The 20,194-nt window shown below is 40.9% G+C and overlaps 1 protein-coding gene across 1 annotated transcript in view; it reads left to right on the top strand.

Moving 5' to 3' along the window:
• HBS1L (HBS1 like translational GTPase) overlaps window positions 1–20,194 on the top strand; it is a 47,783-nt gene that overhangs the window by 13,254 nt on the left and 14,335 nt on the right. Inside the window, exons 5-7 of the mRNA XM_081187685.1 lie at window positions 17,004–17,112; window positions 19,163–19,407; window positions 19,520–19,685. Of these exons, the coding sequence (XP_081043811.1) occupies window positions 17,004–17,112; window positions 19,163–19,407; window positions 19,520–19,685 (520 nt within the window). The remainder of the gene's footprint in view (window positions 1–17,003; window positions 17,113–19,162; window positions 19,408–19,519; window positions 19,686–20,194) is intronic.

Genomic DNA, 20,194 nt, shown 5'->3' with positions numbered 1-20,194 from the left:
GGATCCATCCCGCTCTCTGCTTTGGCTTGATCCATAGCTGCACGCAACCCCTCCGGCAGGGAGAGGTTGTGTGCAGCCTGTACGCTGCTCTTTGGGGCTGCGGGGGGGAAAAAGATTTTTTTTCTTGAATTCCCCCCCCTAAAAACTGGGTGCGCCCTATGGTCCGGTGTGCCCTATGGTGCGAAAAATACGGTAATTTAAAAGTAGCTATGATTAAAAAAGCTTCAGTCATTTATTTCACATTAGTAAAATACGGGGTAGTGAATAGGACCATATCAGTCTCTTTTGGGGAACATTTTGTAACAAGAGTCACATTCTGTTTGATACAGCTGTGTGTGGGCTTTAGAAAGGAAGTGGCTTATGTCAAAAGCAGTGAGAAACATTTTTAAATGTTTTTGAGCTTCACTTTGTATATACACCTACACTGGAAAAAATGACACTCCCAAGACTTTTTTCCTGAGATGTTTTATCTTGCAATCTTAAAGGTAGCATACTATATTTTGAAAGAACACCACTTTAAAAGCTAGGGCGGGTTTATTTTGCATATCAACAGGAAATCAGTGGAAATGTGCTGCTATGTACGGCTGAATAATGAAATAATGTTTAGTGTTCTCTTCTGTTATTACATTGTTCTGTTTTAAACAAACCCTGCTAATATTTGAAAATATGGGATTTGTTATGTTAAAGATAAGAGCAATTATACATATTCTACTGGAATTATTTGTTTGGATATTTTGCCACAAGGCTTAGAGTAGGTCCCAATATTTTAGAGCCTAGAAGCAGAAGAATAATCTATATTTTATAAATAAAGGTTTGTCCTTTGGTCCTTGTAGAAAACCACTTCCTGGTTACTGTTGTCTGGCTATCATGTTTCACCATCCCAACCCCATCTCTAAAACCACTTTTCTATTCTGCAGCCCCATTTTTACCTTCACCACCATGCCCATGCCTCGCACAAACAACCCCCATGGTAACCTGCATTTTCCTTCTCCCACACATTGTAACTGCTTAGCACCTTTTCCACCTTCTGCCTTCTCCTTTCCTTCAAAGCCTTTCATTCCCCTGCTCTCATCTTCACCCCTATTCCCATGCCTCCTACTCCTTCCTTTCTTTACAAGCCCATTTGTACCACCTCTTTCCCCCCCCTTCCCCTCCCCAACTCTCTCTTGCATGCAGATCATCCTCATTTCCTTGCTTTGCTATCCTCCAGCTGGCGTTGTGGACACACCCAGTGTTGATATATGCTATATCTTTAAGATGAATAGAGTCTTTTGAACAAGCTTGTCAGGTAGATTATTCGGTTAGAGATAGTTATGTTCAGTTGATGGATGCTGTGCATATATGGGTGTTTGCTTGTGAATAATAAACAACAGCAGAGTTTGACTAAAACAGGGATGGAGAAACATGGAGTGTTGGTGTTTCTTTTAACCAACCAACCAGTTTTAACAAGGAAAAATAGCTTTCTGATGTTCCTTTCTTCTCCCTCTCATCTATGATCCCTGCTCTTGTGCAACTTTTTGCTCCCCTACTCCACCCTGACCGTGCACATCCAGAATTGTGATCCTACATTACAAATCTTCCATTACATTCTTACATTACAGGGGTACCTTGGTTTACAACCATAATCCGTTCCAGAGGTCCGGTTGTAAACCAAAACAGGTTGCAACCCAAGGCGTGCTTTCGCCAATGGGCCCTCTCCCCCCAAATGGGCTGTAATCCCCCCCAAAAAAATAAAAAAATGGGTTGTAATCCAAAAAAAGGGACACACACTTCTGGGTTTGACATGGTTGTAATCCAAAGCGGTTGCAAACCAAGGTGTTGTTGTTGTTAAGTCGTTTAGTCGTGTCCGACTCTTCGTGACCCCATGGACCAGAGCACGCCAGGCACTTCTGTCCTCCACTGCCTCCCGCAGTTTGATCAAACTCATGCTGGTAGCTTCAAGAACACCATCCAACCATCTCATTCTCTGTCGTCCCCTTCTCCTTGTGCCCTCACTCTTTCCCAACATCAGGGTCTTTTCCAGGGAGTCTCTCTTCTCATGAGGTGGCCAAAGTATTGGAGCCTCAGCTTCAGGATATGTCCTTCCAGTGAGCACTCAGGGCTGATTTCCTTCAGAATGGATAGGTTTGATCTTCTTGCAGTCCATGGGACTCTCAAGAGTCTCCTCCAGCACCATAATTCAAAAGCATCAATTCTTCGGCGATCAGCCTTCTTTATGGTCCAGCTCTCACTTCCATACATCACTACTGGGAAAATCATGGCTTTTACTATACGGACCTTTGTTGGCAAGGTGATGTCTCTGCTTTTTAAGATGTTGTCTAGGTTTGCCATCGCCTTTCTCCCAAGGAGCAGGCGTCTTTTAATTTCGTGACTGCTGTCACCATCTGCAGTGATCATGGAGCCCAAGAAAGAAAAATCTCTCACTGCCACCTCCATTTCTTCCCCTTCTATTTGCCAGGAGGTGATGGGCCCAGTGGCCATGATCTTCGTTTTTTTGATGTTGAGCTTCAGACCATATTTTGCGCTCTCCTCTTTCACCCTCATTAAAAGGTTCTTTAATTCCTCTTCACTTTCTGCCATCAAGGTTGTGTCATCTGCATATCTGAGGTTGTTGATATTTCTTCCGGCAATCTTAATTGCGGCTTGGGATTCATCCAGCCCAGCCTTTCGCATGATGAATTCTGCATATAAGTTAAATAAGCAGGGAGACAATATACAGCCTTGCCGTACTCCTTTTCCAATTTTGAACCAATCAGTTGTTCCATATCCAGTTCTAACTAGCTTCTTGTCCCACATAGAGATTTCTCAGGAGACAGATGAGGTGATCAGGCACTCCCATTTCTTTAAGAACTTGCCATAGTTTGCTGTTGTCGACACAGTCAAAGGCTTTTGCATAGTCAATGAAGCAGAAGTAGATGTCTTTCTGGAACTCTCTAGCTTTCTCCATAATCCAGCGCATGTTTGCAATTTGGTCTCTGGTTCCTCTGCCTCTTCTAAATCCAGCTTGCACTTCTGGGAGTTCTCGGTCCACATACTGCTTGAGCCTTCCTTGTAGAATTTTAAGCATAACCTTGCTAGCATGTGAAATGAGTGCAATTGTGCGGTAGTTGGAGCATTCTTTGGCACTGCCTTTCTTTGGGATTGGGATGTAGACTGATCTTCTCCAATCCTCTGGCATCACTTCCACTGGCCTTGTTATTTGCAGTGCTTTCTAAGGCCCATTTGACTTCACTCTCCAGGATGACTGGCTCAAGGTCAGCAACCACACTACCTGGGGTGTACGAGACATCCATATCTTTCTGGTATAATTCCTCTGTGTATTCTTGCCACCTCTTCTTAATGTCTTCTGCTTCTGTTAGGTCCTTACCACTTTTGTCCTTAATTATGGTAATCTTTGTACGAAATGTTCCTTTCATATTTCCGATTTTCTTGAACAGATCTCTGGTTCTTCCCATTCTGTTGTTTTCCTCTATTTCTTTGCATTGCTCGTTTAAGAAGGCCTTCTTGTCTCTCCTTGCTATTCTTTGGAAATCTGCATTCAATTTCCTGTATCTTTCACTATCTCCATCGCATTTCGCTTGCCTTCTCTCCCCCGCTATTTGTAAGGCCTCGTTGGACAGCCACTTTGCTTTCTTGCATTTCTTTTTCATTGGGATGGTTTTAGTTGCTACCTCCTGTATAATGTTGCGAGCCTCCACCCATAGTTCTTCAGGCGCTCTGTCCAGCAAATCTAAATCCTTAAACCTGTTCCTCACTTCCACTGTGTATTCATAAGGGATTTGGTTTAGATTGTATCTTACCTGTCCAGTGGTTTTTCCTACTTTCTTCAGTTTAAGCTTGAATTTTGCTATAAGAAGCTGATGATCTGAGCCGCAGTCAGCTCCAGGTCTAGTTTTTGCTGACTGTATAGAGCTTCTCCATCTTTGGCTGCAGAGAATATAATCAATCTGATTTCGATGTTGCCCATCTGGTGATGTCCATGTGTAGAGTCGTCTCTTGTGTTGTTGGAAAAGTGTGTTTGTGATGACCAGCTTGTTCTCTTGACAGAACTCTATTAGCCTTTGCCCTCCTTCGTTTTGATCTCCAAGGCCAAACTTGCCAGTTGTTCCTTTTATCTCTTGATTCCCTACTTTAGCATTCCAATCCCCTATAATGAGAAGAACATCCTTCTTTGGTGTCACTTCTATAAGGTCTTGTAAGTCTTCATAGAATTGGTCAATTTCAGTTTCTTCAGTACCAGATTACTGTGATGTTAAAAGGTCTGCCTTGGATTCGTATCGAGATCATTCTATCATTTTTGAGACTGCATCCCAGTACAGCTTTCGCCACTCTTTTGTTGACTATGAGGGCCACCCCATTTCTTTTACGGGTTTCTTGCACACAGTAGTAGATATGATAGTCTTCCGAACTGAATTCGCCCATTCCCGTCCATTTTAGCTCACTGATGCCCAGGATGTCAATATTTATTCTTGCCATCTCATTTTTGACCACATCCAACTTACCCAGGTTCATGGTTCTTACATTCCAGGTTCCTATGCAATATTTTTCTTTACAGCATTGGACTTTCCTTTCGCTTCCATGCATATCCACAACTGAGCGTCCTTTTGGCTTTGGCCCAGCCGCTTCATCAGCTCTGGATCTACTTGTACTTGTCCTCCGCTCTTCCCCAGTAGCATGTTGGACACCTTCCGACCTGAGGGGCTCATCTTCCAGCGTCATAACTTTTATATGCCTGTTGTCTTTGTCCATGGAGTTTTCTTGGCAGGGATACTGGAGTAGCTTGCCAAGGTGGATCACGTTTGGTCAAAACTCTCCACTATGACCTGTTCATCTTGGGTGCCCTGCTCGGCATAGTTCATAGCTTCTCTGAGTTATTCAAGCCCCTTCACCACGGCAAGGCAGTGATCCATGAAGGGGGCAAACCAAGGTACCACTATATTATTAGTAGGTACCACTATATTATTAGTAGTAGTACTGTATGGCATTTTCTTTGTTGCAGTCTTGTGAGCTGTAACTTGGACCTTCTAATATCATTTGAATAAAAAAATCCTGAATTATCACTCTACTAATCCCATACTTTTTATATTTATGTTTTCTGATATCCAACGTTTGGAAACAAAACTTGCCTGTAAAACTATCACATGTAACAGTTTTCTCTTTAAGATTTTCAGGAATATTCAGAATAAATGTTTGACACCATCAGAACTTCAAACACTAAACCTACCTAAGAAAGTAGTCAAAATTCTTTCATTTGTCTGTAAAGAGTTTTCTAGAGATAAATGCAATACTTCATGTATTGCCAGATGTATCATTTGATTAATTTGTTTAATCTCTTAGGAGCTCTCTTACCTTTCCAGTACTGGAGAGCCACACTGGAGAGCCAGTGTGGTGTAGTGGTTAAGAGCGGTAGTCTCCTAATCTGGGAAACCGGGTTCGCGTCTCCGCTCCTCCACCTGCAGCTGCTGGGTGACCTTGGGCTAGTCACACTTCTTTGAAGTCTCTCAGCCCCACTCACCCCACAGAGTGTTTGTTGTGGGGGAGGAAGGGAAAGGAGAATGTTAGCCGCTTTGAGACTCCTTAAAGGGAGTGAAAGGCGGGATATCAAATCCAAACTCTTCTTCTTCTTCTTCTTCTTCTTCTTCTTCTTCTTCTTCTTCTTCTTCTTCATGTATTGCCAGATGTATCATTTGATTAATTTGTTTAATCTCTTAGGAGCTCTCTTACCTTTCCAGTGCATTTAGTTTTATCACTTTGCCACCATTCTAGCTGCCAAGAGCCATTGCTTTGTGTATATTGAAAATTTTAGCTTTGTGCAGTTCCATTATATTCAGGAACAAATCAGAAATGATCTTACACCAGTTATCTCAACCCCTCACCCTCAATATTTTCACAACATTGGTACACTCTTACAGCATATCTACTGTATCGCTACCCATTATTCTAGACCTCAGGTGCTTTGAATTAGAATCTTGAAAAGTCACTTAATTTCTTAAGTGCACATTAAATTTAACGTAAGTGTCAGATTTTTAAGACTGCAGCCAACCTAAGGTTGGTAGTACAGTACATCCTAATGTTTCATGACACTGTCTAAAACTTCGCATTGTCTGCATATGCTGTTGGGAACCTCAATCTGCTGGTCTTTCTTCGTTTAGTTTTTTTAAAAATTGAGAGAAAATTGTTCTAATTATTTTAGTATACAGAAATATTTCCAGGTTTGTGATTCTTCTAATACTGCACTATGATTTTAAAAAGAAGAGAGAGCTTTCAAAGTTTACCCTGACACATATTTTAACCTTTGTCGGTGGTGAATTGTAGTGTATGCAGTTTTCTGTATTAGAAATTGAGTGGGTTTTTTGTTTGAAGAGCTATGGGTTCAGGTATGGCCAGCACAGCTGCAGACTTCTATAGCTCAGTGAACACAGGCTTTGCATGCAAAAGGTCCCTTTTTTTAAGTTTCTCATTACAGGGTCATTGAAGGCAGGAAGAAATCTCTGCTGAGCCATTGGCAAGCTGGTGTCATATGAAGAGGAGTACCATTTGTCTGACTCCCTACAAAGCTTCTATACTCTGAATTTCAGGACGCAGAGTTGTATCAGCTTAAAGGGTTCTCTTGAATCTGACATAATAGGAAGGACTCTATGAAGCTGGTCAATTCTTTGTCCTTTGCTTGCTTCTTGGCCTACTTTTTTTCTTGTATCACATAGGAAATATTTTAAATTAAAATTCCTGAGAGTGGTACTGCAGCTTCTTAGCACAGGATGGTTATTATTGCCTCTGTGTGCTATGGAGCCTCGGTTCCAAATCTTCCTAACTGAGCTGTGAACTTTATTCAGTGGCTGCAACTAGTTATGGGGATTCACCCACAAGGACATACATTTTCCTCTCTCAGCAGGTGTTAAAGCCTTATATGTGTGCATTTAATCAGTTGTAAGTTCTAATAACTTCTGTGGGACTGGCACCCAAATAAATGTGCATTAAAGTGCAACCATAATTCAGTATTTCCTTTATTTAAAATCAGGTAGCTGATACCATGACCCTGATTTTTTTTTTAAAAAAACAGCAACCTTCTGTGCACATTTGTTAGTTTACTTTTATTTATATATAACAATATTTTTATACTGTGTCAAAAATAGATCAAGGTGGTTTATAGAATAAAACAAAAAAACCATACAATAAAAACCATTAAAAAGTTAAGAATATACTTTCAGTTGTTCAGCATATGTTCATGATGCAAGGCCTAGCTATAGTGTTCACTGTACTGATGATACCTTTTTAATCAAGTGCTGTAATAGCTTTTTCTATATATAAGGTACAATAAGTGTCACCATACATATGATGTGTGCTAATTTTTTCATTGTTGATTGAATTGGTAACATTCAATATCATGGAAGCTATGAGGGCTGATTAGTTCAGGTGCTTAATCAGCCTACTGCATTGATACAGCTTTGTATTACCTTTTGCAAATGAGATTCAAAGCAGCTTTAGCAGTTTCACACTCTGATTTCAAATACTTCTTTCTGTCAATGTGTTACTGCTAACACATTTAGATAGCAAAGAATGTGAAAGCATCTATTCAGTATTTTTAATGTCCTTCAGCTTGGTGCTGCTGTTATTGACATTCTTGTATATAAATCTAGCCTGCCAACAATATAGAATGGCAAACTGTGTTGGCTCCTTATCTAATTTTGTATAGAAAGAAAATTAGTGGGTTTTTGTGGGGGGGGGTTAAATAAAGAGTAGGAAGAGGAGTATTTATTAGATTCATCAATATATTTCAGGGCGGTTCACAAGATAAAAATACAAGATGAAAGCACAAAAAGTAAAGATGTGTAAGGTAATAAAAGGGAGAAATTGGAAGCCAGGCATGGGGTGGGGGGAAGTCTACAAGGGATGAATAAGTAAGTAATTTGGATGTTAAATTGTTAAATTATTGAAAATTGAAAATAAAATATGGAAACAGATAAACCATTTTTTAAAAAGGAAAATAAATCACGCTCCATCTTTTAATCTGAAATTTAGCAGAAAAACAAAAGTGTTGGTTTGGCTATTTTTTCCTCCTGAAACTGTATCTTGGATAGCATTCTGTATATTCCTTCATTTGCTCTCTTATTGTAATTATGCTTGTATTATTCAAGAGTCCTATCTTTCCATGTGGTCTGGCTGCTCCAGTAGGCCAGTAGGTTATGATCCACAAGTGGGTTGTACCCCATCCTAAAGTGTCCAGCACCAGTGGTACCACCAGTATATTATTTTTGTTTGGATTCCTTCCTAATTGGGGTGGGTGAAGAATTGTGACGAAATGCAAACAGGAAGAGAGTTATTTTAACTTTAATAGTTGGGTAGAAGAAGATACTAGGTACTCTTTCACCTGGCATGATGAGCTCAATCTACAAACAACCCCCCTCCTGTGTACAATGATTTAAAATATAGCTTTGAATTTAGTCACCCTAAAGAAGTAAGGAGAGAAGTAGGTAAGGGTAAAATATGTTAACTGGGTCCCCTATTGCAGTTTGTGGAGGTCAGGGAGGCAGAGGTCCTAGATATGAAAAGGTTGAAGTATTGTGCTCTAGGGCGTTTGGATGAGTTCGTTTCTGTTTTTAACTGAACTTTAAGCCTGCCTTCGTCACATATTCCAAACACGGTGTATCACAGCATGTTTGTTTTAACTGAACGATACTGGTAGATTATGGTGATGTTGCCTGCTTAACATTAAGGAAACTTCTTACAGTTCTGGGTCAACAGAATTTGTAGCCATTCTTGGTGTTTCAGTATAGAAATATGCATAGCCAAATGGTTAAGCTCTATCCTATAAGCATCTAATATATGGCTATTGGGAAGCCATTTCCAGGCCAAGAGATTAAGCAGCAGAGGGGCAGTTGGAGCACTGAGGTCTGGGGAGTAACATAAATACATATTTGCTCCAACCTACTATCTGTTGGCTATTGTTTATTTTATTTTTATTGTAAGCCACCTCGGACTTGAGGTCAACACAGTAGTACCTCGGGTTCGGAACAGTCCTGCTTATGAACGCTTTAGGTTACAAACTCCACAAACCCGGAAGTAGGTGTCCCGGGTTGCGAACTTTGCTCTGTACAAACGCAATCCGCTTCCAGGGCCACAGGAGGGAATGCACGCCTCGGGTTAAGAACGCTTAGGGTTAAGAATGGACTTCTGGAACGAAATAAGTTCGTAATCCGAGGTACCTCTGTGCAAATACTCCTAAAAAAGCGAAGAGCAGCATTTGCAAGTGCTTATGCTCTTGTATGCTTTACCAGACAAATCCTGCGACTTCCAAGTGTTCTTGATTTCTCAACTCCCTCCCATAAATCTGCTTTGAGTTGAGGGACTCGTAGGAATCATATGTTACAGTGTGTGTGTGTGTGGCAGAGAGCTGCAAATGTACTGGTAGTGACAGAAACAACAATCCCCTTATATAGTTTGAGGGGCAACTTCAGATCCATGCTTGTGTATGGCCTGCTTCGCTTAACACACTAAGCCTGGAACATGGAATGCGTGGCCCTAGCTTTCATAAGCCCCAGTGCTTAGCATGAATGTGTGAGCTCCCATGGTTTGGCTTAGCATGATATGTAGGCAAGGTAAAGGTTAAAAAAAAGGTAAAGGATCCCTGGATGGTTAATTCCAGTCAAAAGCAAATACAGTGGTACCTCGGGTTAAGTACTTAATTTGTTCCAGAGGTCCGTTCTTAACCTGAAGCACCATTTTAGCTAATGGGGCCTCCCGCTGCCTCGTGCCGCCGGAGCACAATTTCTGTTCTCATCCTGAAGCAAAGTTCTTAACCTGAAGCACTATTTCTGGGTTAGCGGAGTCTGTAACCTGAAGCATATGTAACCTGAAGCGTATGTAACCTGAGGTACCACTGTATGGGGTGCAGTGCTCATCTCGCTTCAGGCTGAGGGAGAACAGGAATGGGGGCCCTTGTGAGATGTTGGATTTTAGCTTCCATCAGCCCTCACCATTGCCCAGACTGGGGGTTGATGAGCGTTTCAGTCCAAGAACAGGTATGCGGCCACAGGTTGCCCCTCCTGGTGTAAACTGCATTGTAAGTGTTGCCGCTAAAAATTTCTAGGTGATACTGTCCTTGGGAACTGGTGGATTTTCACACTTAATAATAATGAGAAGAGCAGATAATAAGTAGGGAGGGGAATGCTCAATATTTAGCAAGGCAGAGATATTAGAAAGACAATATAGACTGAAATTTTCAAACTACTAGCTCATTTTTCCATTTCTAAGCCAAAGCAAGCTCACCGGATGGGAATTTATTAAATGAATTAACTTGCCATTTTAAGTTTCAATAACTACAGGTCACCTGCCTTCTATTTTTGTGCACTTAAAAGGTATGAAATCTTTGTATGAAATCTATCTCATTTACATGTGCAAAGGAGAACAGTGTGTGTTTATTTTATTTCCTGTCCTTTCCTATATCAAAGTGTGCACCGATAATGTAACAACGGAGAGGTGCATTAGAGTTTATAGGAACAGCAAACCCTGGATGACTGCTGAAGTAAGGTTACTCTTGAAAGCTCGGGATAATGCCTTTAAGGCAGGGAACACAGATACATACAGAGGGGCAAGAACAAAGCTCAGGAAAGGCATTATGGCGGCAAAACAACAATATAAGCTTAAAGTGGAGAATTGCCTAGCCGATAACAACATGAAACAAGTGTGGCAGGGACTGCAGTATCTAACCAAATACAAGGACAATACGAGGAACACGGTTAAGGCTGATGATGTGTTAGCGGAGGAGCTGAACATCTTCTCCCACTATGAGTTAGAAAGATCAAGTGTCACGGCTCCTGCCTGCTAGCCTATAAACTCTCAGCTGCTTATTCTATATGACCATCAAGTGAAAACTGCATTGTGGGCGGTGAATCCCAGCAAAGTGGCTGGTCCGGATGGGTGCTGGGGAAAGTGGTAAGAAACTAATGATCAACTAGCAGGGGTCCTGACAAGGATTTTTAACATCTCCCTGCAGACTGCTTGTGTACCATCATGTTTGAAAGCCGCCACCATTGTCCCAAGCCCAAAGAAAACAGCAGTTAACTGCCTAAATGACTATAGACTCATTGCATTAACATCTGTAGTGATGAAATGCTTTGAGAGATTGGTTCTTCAACAACTTAGGACATGTTTGATGAACCCCAGTTTGCTTACAGGAGAAATAGGTCAACAGACGATGCCATAGCCACAGCTTTTCACCTTGCAGCCAGTCATCTGGAGAGACCGGGGAATTATGTCAGAATGCTGCTTATTGATTATAGCTCGGCTTTTAAAACCATCCTTCCGGACATTCTTATTAAAAAGCTGGTGGACCTGGACCTTTCCCCTACCATCTGTGATTGGATTAAAGACTTTCTGAGGGATCGCACACCAATAGTGAGGATTGGGCCTGTTACATCTACCTCTCTGAAGCTCAGCCCTGGCACCCCACAGGGATGCGTGCTGAGTCCCTACCTGTACTCGTATACATATGACTGCATTTCATCTGATCCATCTACTGCAATTATTAAGTTTGCAGATGATATCACCATAATGGGTCTAATTACAGGTGGAGATGAGTCAGCATATAGGGAGGAGGTTCAAAAAGTCTGCACATAGTGCCTAGAGAACAATTTGCACCTGAATATCAGCAAGACAAAGGAGATTGTGTTGGACTTTTGGAGGAAGAGAGAGGAACTAGCCCCGTTGTATATCAGGGGTGTGTATGTGGAGAGAGTCTCTTCCTTTAAATTCCTGGGAGTTTACGTTAGTGAAGACCTCACTTGGAAAATCAATATAACCCAGGTGGTTAGGAAGGCCCAACAGAGAGTCCATTTCCTCAGGGTCTTGCGAAAGAACAATAGAAAGTGTCCTTTCATACTGTATAACCGTGTGGTACACTGTTTTAACAGCCATGGACAGGAAGTCCCTACAGAGAGTGGTGAATACAGGATATGACATCATGGGCTGTCCTCGGAGTTCGCTAGATGATATCGTGGGAGACCGCTGCCTCAGGAAAATTCTTAGGGATGACTCATACCCTGGACAGCACTTCTTCAATCTCCTACCTTTGGGCAGGAGATACAGAAGTATAGTCAGCCGCACCAACAGGTTGAAGAACAGTTTTTATCTGTGGGCTGAATGGAAAAAAAATAGTGGTGTAATTGACTTCTGACAAGCACACAGAGCGTGAACAAGACTGAGTGTATGGGGGGTGTTGTTTAATTGCACTGCACACAGGTGGTGTAGTGAGAATAAAGGTTCATTATTATTATTATTTAATTTCCAGTTAGCTTTGCCTTTTTTAGATAGTATCCAACACAATAGCATCATAGAAAGTTGTATTTGGTTTGCTGGTTAAATTTAAACTTGCTGTCAGATGCACAAAAATTGAAAATCTTTTAAAGTTGCTGAATTATTCAAGTCAATTGTCAATTCTTATTGTCCCTAGAATGGTTAACTTACTATTACAAAGTATAAAGTTATAATGGGCTGGAAAAATGCAGTTCTTTTCCATACTTAATTTGTGGATAATGTAGCAAGAATATTGGACAGTAGTGTATGAAATGTACGTTTATTAGGTGGTGGTGGGGAACGGTGTCATTCCCCATAGTATTTAGGACTGGGTGCTTTGATCTCTGTCCACAGAGCTTTTTATGGGACATACTTGATGACGAATCATGCCTGAAACTATAGCTCATCTAGAAGGGCAAAGTGAAATATATTTTAATAGCACACATGCTGAGTGTATGCAGCAACATTGTCTTGGACAAGAGACTCTGTGGAAGATGCACAAGGCTTCCATCAAAAGCAGCAGCCTGGGGTGTACACTTTTTGGGGGTAGCAGTAACATTTTGACACCCATCACTCCATGTTATTGGAGGTGGGGGATGTTAATCATAATGACATCTGGACACAGTAAATTGGAGGTACAGATGTGAAGGCAGAGAACTCAATTGGGACTGCTGTTTTCAGTGGCAACCTTGTTTTTCATATATGTAGTTTCACCCCCAGAGTCCCAACCCTATGTGCATTTTGAGCATCTGGTTTCTGTATGAACTTTGATTTTATCATTTAACATGTTTTGGAATGAAGAAAGGCTTTCCTCATAATAGAAAGGTCACACGCTGGTGTAATTTTTATTCCTGTGTAGATGAGCCTGTCTGAAGATTTGCAGACACATTTGCTTAAACTTGAGACTTCTTGTGGATGCTATCATGAGTTTAAGATTTAGGATTGCCTCTGACTAAATCATATTCAGAGTGGACACAATGAAATCAGCGAACATAAATTAGGCCTAAAGGTTTCGTTATATTTGATCTGTAAAGCACACTGGTAACTGATCTGTTAACAGCACCATCCTCTGGTGTTGTAACGTCAGATTTGCTGCCTGATACTACTTCGTTTCTGGAAACATGACTGAATTGCAGTAAAAGTATCGACTCGTTACATGTTGTACTTTCAGTTTTACATACTCATAACGAACCAGAACCTCAACAGAAATTCTATTAATTGTGTTGAACGTTACCTTGGACTACATAAACTTTCAGTTTAGATTAACTGGTTTGTAGAGAAATGTTGGTAGGGCTATCCCCCATTTAGTGCTGACACTGCTTTTTGCATGCCCATTTATGGTCAGACAACTGCGAATAACATCACACAATGTTTTCCCTGCTTGTCAATGAAACACACATTGGAGTCATTTAGTAAGATACGTTGAATAAGGAAACACCACAAACACATTTGTGGTTATAGCAGAATGTGAGAATCAGATAATCAGAGACCGCCTTTGGGAAGCATGTTTACTGTGCAAATGATTCCTGAAATATTGTTCTCACAGCTTGAAGGCAACAGTTTGCTTGAGATGGAACCGAACATATTAGACCATTTGGGCACCGTGGACATCTTCATTTATATCTTATACAGCTTGGACTCTCGTTTATCTTGGGCTGCTAGTCATGTTTCATTTGTTTGCTGTGCTCCCATGCATTTTCTTTTCCCTAAATCTTCTGTTAGTTTGGTCAGGTAGCTTGTTTCACCCTGTTGAACAATACTTATTTGGTGGTTCACATGTAACTAGAGCGATGCAGTTGTAAAACGAAGCAAAATCCCATGAACAAGTTTAAGCTGCGCACAGCAATTTCTGATTTTGTGTGTTTTTCTTGCAAGCAGAGTGACATTATTTTCATACTGAACTCTATTGATTCTATTGTGTGGTGTAAATGCACATCATGTGTGTCAAATGTGCACTAATCAGTTAAAAAAACTGTTTTTGTCTGAGCATGTAGTCAGTTTGGGTGATAACCAGTTGTGGCACCCTGCTCTCACAAGCCATTCTGCTAACGGAACCTTGTTCTTAGTTTAGAGCTGGATCCAGGGCTTGTCTTGTACTTGTGAAAGTTGGTGCACAACCACTTTTATCATACTCTGCGACAGTTGCTCTTTACGCACCACTTCTTGCACAACAACGATGATTCCATACGTAACAATAGCACAATAAGTTTGAATCTTGCTCTTTGTTTTCAGTAGGTGGTAGGCAATGTTTTATCATTATGTGACACATTTATGGACAAAACATTGATAGGAATTACTTCAGGATAGCCCACTGGATTATATCAGGAGAGGATGCATGTTATCTAGGCACGTTTCACAGAATTGGATTGGGCCATCCTCTCTAGGTTACCTCAGGCCCTGGTTGTGATCTTCCCATAGATAGCTGGCCACAGTAAGAGCAGAATGCTGGACTTTATGGGCATTTGGCGTGCTCCAGATGACTCCTATATTCTTAAGGACTTGATTGGGTGCAGAGGGAGTCATTTAGATATCTGTATGTAGTATTTTCAAAGTTTTTTTTCTTCTAAACTCAGAGCATTTTGTGTGTCTTTGCAGGCTATCTTGAGGCTCTGCTTGCATGACAAATGCACTGTGAGATCCAGGTGGCTCTTAGTTATTGTGGTTGCTGCAGTTATGGAAATAGCTACCAGTCTGAAAGTGTGCCTGCCTGGTTCTTTGCCACACACACACCATACATGAGTGTGTCTACTTGGGGGCCCTGAACATCTTACTTGAACAAGAAATTACCGTGTGCATACAGGCTCACAAGCTTTATAAAGAAGTCACAGCTGAAAGCAACAGGGCTTTTACTTGGAAACCCCCTGGTGCAACTTCTATTTAGGAAATAACCTTTTTCTAAATAACTCATTCTTCTTTCTTGGGGAATTATTCAAAAACAGCTTGCAAGTTGCTGAACGTCTCGAAGTAGACCGAGGCCATACCTAGTCACACACTTAGGTGATGACCCCAGTTCATCAGTAGGCAAGGGAATCTAGGGCAGCGTTAGACGGGCAGGATGAAAGACTTCCTCTGCTCAGTACATTCTGTTAACATGTTAAACTCACTAGTTTTGAAATGTACCATCAGTGCAGCCCACAGCTTTAACAAAGTAGAACCCAGTGCAGCACACTGGAGTGTGGGTGAGAGGGAGAGTTTACTGAATACTGTGAAGGCTATTTGTGCCCTGGGACGATTAAATAAATTCTGAACCAAGGAAATCTACATTCCGTAAGTTGAATAAATTATGCAAATTAGTCAAACATAGTAAAGGTAAAGGGGCCCCTGACTATTAGGTCCAGTCGTGGCCGACTCTGGGGTTGAGGCACGCATCTCGTTTTATTGGCCAAGGGAGCCGGCATACAGCTTCCGGGTCATGTGGCCAGCATGACTAAGCCGCTTCTGGCGAACCAGAGCAGCGCACGGAAACGCCATTTACCTTCGCACCAGAGCGGTACCTATTTATCTACTTGCACTTTGACATGCTTTCGAACTGCTAGGTTGGCAGGAGCAGGGACCGAGCAACGGGAGCTCACCTCATTGCGGGGATTCGAACCACCGACCTAAGGATCGGCAAGTCCTAGGCTCTGTGGTTTAACCCACAGCGCCACCCGTGTCCCTAGTCAACCATACTTTAAAAATAAATAAATAAATGTTTCAGTACTGAGAATTTGAAAGATTTTGTTTGTGCATGTGTGTATTTCTTTTAAGGACTGGATAATTGCAAAAGTTGAAATGGCATAAAATTAGGCAATCACTTGGTTGTGGTGCCAAGCTGCGAACTGCTGTCTTACCCTATCCTTTAGGAAAATGTCATTCCCCTTCCCTGTCAATATCTGGCTTGAATTAAATTATACACCACCCTTCATCTGAAGATTACAGGGTGATTTACAATATAAAACCATAAAATGCATATAAAACCACAAAATAACATAATAAGAAAAAGCAATACACATTTAAAAGGCCACATCAGCCACAGTGGAATAAAAACACCTAGAATACTGCAGCAGAAACACACAGACTCAGAAGTTTGCAAAAAGAAACAAATGTCTGGAAAGATGGACCTCATTATTTGGGAACACATACAGGGAGAAACTATTATAAGTGCATTCAGACAAATATAACTATATGTGCTTTACATTTAGCTTTTGATAAACAACAAAGTCAGAGTGGGGAGGAAAATGTTAAAAAGGATATTATCTCAAATACAGCATCAACAGAAGGTTAAAAAATGAGAACCTCACCTATTTGAAGTTAGGGGAGTTTCAAAAATATCCAGCCATTACATAAGAAAACTTCCATTATTAGGAAGCCAAATACGATGAGCATTGGCTACAAGTTTTTGGCACACCTTTTGAGATAGAAGGCTTAGATACAGAATAAATATTTTATTTGTTAATTTTAGGTTTCCTTTTCTTCCACTTTCAAAAGCTCAGGATGGCTAAAATTTTTAATAAGCTGCTCTGAATGTTCACATGTATAGTGTACATTGCTACAAAAGCAGCTTTTTACTTGGATACAACTATACAAATTTTTATTTTTAGCAAACCTGATTTTTAGAAAGCTAAAAGTTATCAGTTGATAAATCTGCCAAGATAACACATTGGACTACACTGAAGTTTAAGCCTGTTTGCACTGTACTTATGCTTTATATGCATTATTTTCTCTCCTACTAGGAAAAGTCAGAGATTCCCAGACAAGCAGAATTGAATCTGATGTCGTGCCAAAAGTTACCAAAATGACTGTGTCTGGAAAGAGACAAACTACCGGCTTTGAAGTTCCATGGTAAGCCTTCACCCCTTGCAAGGTACACTGGCATCATCTTCCTTCAGATTGGTGCACCTGTATCAAGATTTTTTGGGGTCTATTTTTACAGAAATTTAGTCAATATGTCACAAAACTGAGCAGCATGGCTTCTTGTTTGACTCATAATTACTTTCAGAAAAAGGCATCTTGCATTCGTGATTTTTTTTGAAAAAGAATCTTTCACTCTGAGTAGCACAGAGAAAACAGCTAGCCACATTAAAATAATCTGTTTCACAGGGTGCAAAATTTTCTGGAGGTTAGTTTAAAATACAACTCTGCAAATTGAATTGTTGCAAGCTCAGTTATTTGAAGTATAATGATTGAAAGAGGGGGAAAGGAGAGGTTTTATGGTGTCCATCTGTAGACCTGTGACGGCCATTCTGACAATGGACTGGTTCATTGATAGAAGCCTCTGCTAGATTAAAGAGCCGCCTACAAGCAGATATAACTCTTCATGTATAAATAGCATGGCAAGTAATAGAATGCATGGGGCTACTTCTGCAAATATCCAGTGGCGTTGCTGCAAACATGGAGCTCTTTACTTGGATCAGGGCCATGGTCTGCTAAGAGTAATTCTGAAATGTGTTCTTTACTCAATTATTCTCAATCAGACATTTCAATTGACCTATGCCTGAAAGTTTGAAGAGGGGGAATTCTGAAAAAAAAAAACAGTAAAGTGGAAGTAACAGATAGTCTGAATGCAACATACATATACTTGTATTTAGGGCAATGGATATGACCACATATTGTGATCAAACATCTACGTTAAAACAAATGGAGCAACTTCAATCTTGCATGGTCAGCATCTTGCTGCAGTCTTCATAGTTTACATTCTAAATTTAAAAAAGCAAGTGTGTATGTTCAGCATCTCTTCATAGCTATGGCTCAAACCTGTGTTAAGTAACCCTGACTCTGTACTCTTGCTTAAGCACCAAACGTAAATGACGTGCTCTTGAGCAACAGTACAACAGGTGGTCCACCTTAAACTACTTTCACTATTATTAACTTTCTCTATGTTCTGCTATACCTCCACATACTTGTGCATATATACCTGACACTTTTGCTGGAGATTCTCTGTGTGTATGTATACACAGACTTACTCAGAATCACAAACATAGTTCCAAATCCCCTCTTGGTAGGCCTTCAAGCATATGTAGCAGCAATGTCTTCTTGAGAGTAATTGAGTAAAGTATGCATTTCAGAATTACTCTTCGCAGACCATGGTCCTGATCCAAAGATCTGTGTGGAGAGCTCCTTGTGTGCAGCAGGGCCACTAAATTCTTGCAGAAACAGCCCCTTCACGGCAATATTGCTTACATGGAGGTTTATGTCATGTGGTGTCTCTCTACTTATAGTTCTATTTCAGCAGAGGCTTCTATCTGTGCAGTGGAGAGGGAGATGACTTTTGCCAATTTCCCTTTTTTTCCTGCACACCATCTCCCATGTTCTTCTGAAGGATTCCCCGCCATTCTGGAACAGTTTTTTTTTTGGGGGGGGCGTTGCAGACAGAGGGAGAATTGGCAAAAATTGCCCCCTTCCCTGTTCTGCTAGCAGAAGTCTCAGCTGGATCAAAGAGCCTTCTGTGAGTGGAGGTACGCTACCAAACAACAGTTGGAATGCCATTTATTGTTTGTAAAGCCAGCATTTCAAGCAGGCCATTCAGCAGGTAAGTGCAGATGACCATTTGCGAAGTGAGAACTTAGCACAGAATGAGTAGGACAATTTGGCAGGCTGTGGAAGGGCACCTTGCCAAAATTTTGTGCCTACTCATAACTCCAGGGAAGAAGAGTGCTATGAGTCCCTTCTGTACTGATTCTGCTCTGCCCTGCCAACTGCTTGACATTCACACTGTAGTAAGTCACAGTTTAGTAAATGGTTGTCTGTATTTACCCACTGTCTGTGGCTGTTTGGTAGCTTGCCTCTGCTCCTTTATTTTGCAGTTTTGATGAACGTGTAAGAATGAATTTCATTTGTTCTGTATAGTTGTGAAACTCTTCTTCTCTTAAAGTTCATTCTTTGCTTTTTCCAGTGTGAATGCTGAAGAGAATGGGCATATGCCACAAAAGGGACTCTCAGCTGGAGATGCCAACGTGGGGGTTACTGAGATTCTTCCTAAACCAGCTTTTCCACCCCAGACTGTTCAAGTATCAGAAGAACCAACCTTGACACCAACTTCAGTGAAAAAGTCCGGAAAAGCAAAACAGCAAATAGATGTGAAAGCTGAGCTGGAGAAGAGACAAGGAGGAAAACATCTACTTAACCTTGTGGTAATAGGTAATTTTTTTTGGAGTGAAAATTATTTGAATACACATAAACAATTCTTCCCTCAAGTGGCTTTTAACATGTATCCATCAGAGATAATCCCACATGTATTTCCTATTCTTAGGACATGTTGATGCAGGAAAAAGTACCCTCATGGGTCATTTGCTGTATCTTCTGGGCAATGTGAACAAACGAACTATGCACAAATATGAGCAAGAATCAAAGAAAGCTGGAAAGGCATCATTTGCTTATGCATGGGTCTTGGATGAGACAGGGGAAGAGAGAGAGAGGTGAGCAATATACAATATGTGTGTGTGTGTGTGTGTGTGTGTGTGTGTGTATGAAGTATTATTTGTAATGCACTTTTAATAGTGCACATTGATGTTTACTGTTAGCATGAATAAGATACGATTAAATTAGTGGAATAAATGCTATGCTGATAGAATTGTTCTCCCTTCTTGTGAATTGAGGAAAGAAGCTGTTGTATTCAAACTTTCTGCATGAAAGGAATCTTTTCTGCAATGACTTGCCTGTAGAGGAATCTCCTGTGACCTCACTTAGAACACTGTGTTTAGTCCTAAATGGTTCACCTGGTAAATAATATAGCGTCAGAAGAGGTTCAGAAAAAAGGCAACCGAAATAATTTAGGAATTGGAGCCACACTTCTTGAGGAAACTGTTGCAATATTTGTGGCTTTTTAGCTGAGAAAAGAACATACCCCAAATTCTCCTGTAAAAGTGCATAGTTGGATGTGATGTAATTGGTTGTGATGTAATAACTGCATGGGAGTGGTGGTTAG

Source organism: Podarcis bocagei (assembly GCF_964188305.1).
Source record: "Podarcis bocagei genome assembly, chromosome: 3".
Classification (NCBI taxonomy): Eukaryota; Metazoa; Chordata; class Lepidosauria; order Squamata; family Lacertidae; genus Podarcis; species Podarcis bocagei.
The sequence above is the reverse complement of the archived record's forward strand: the minus strand, read 5'-3'. Positions and strand labels throughout refer to the sequence as shown.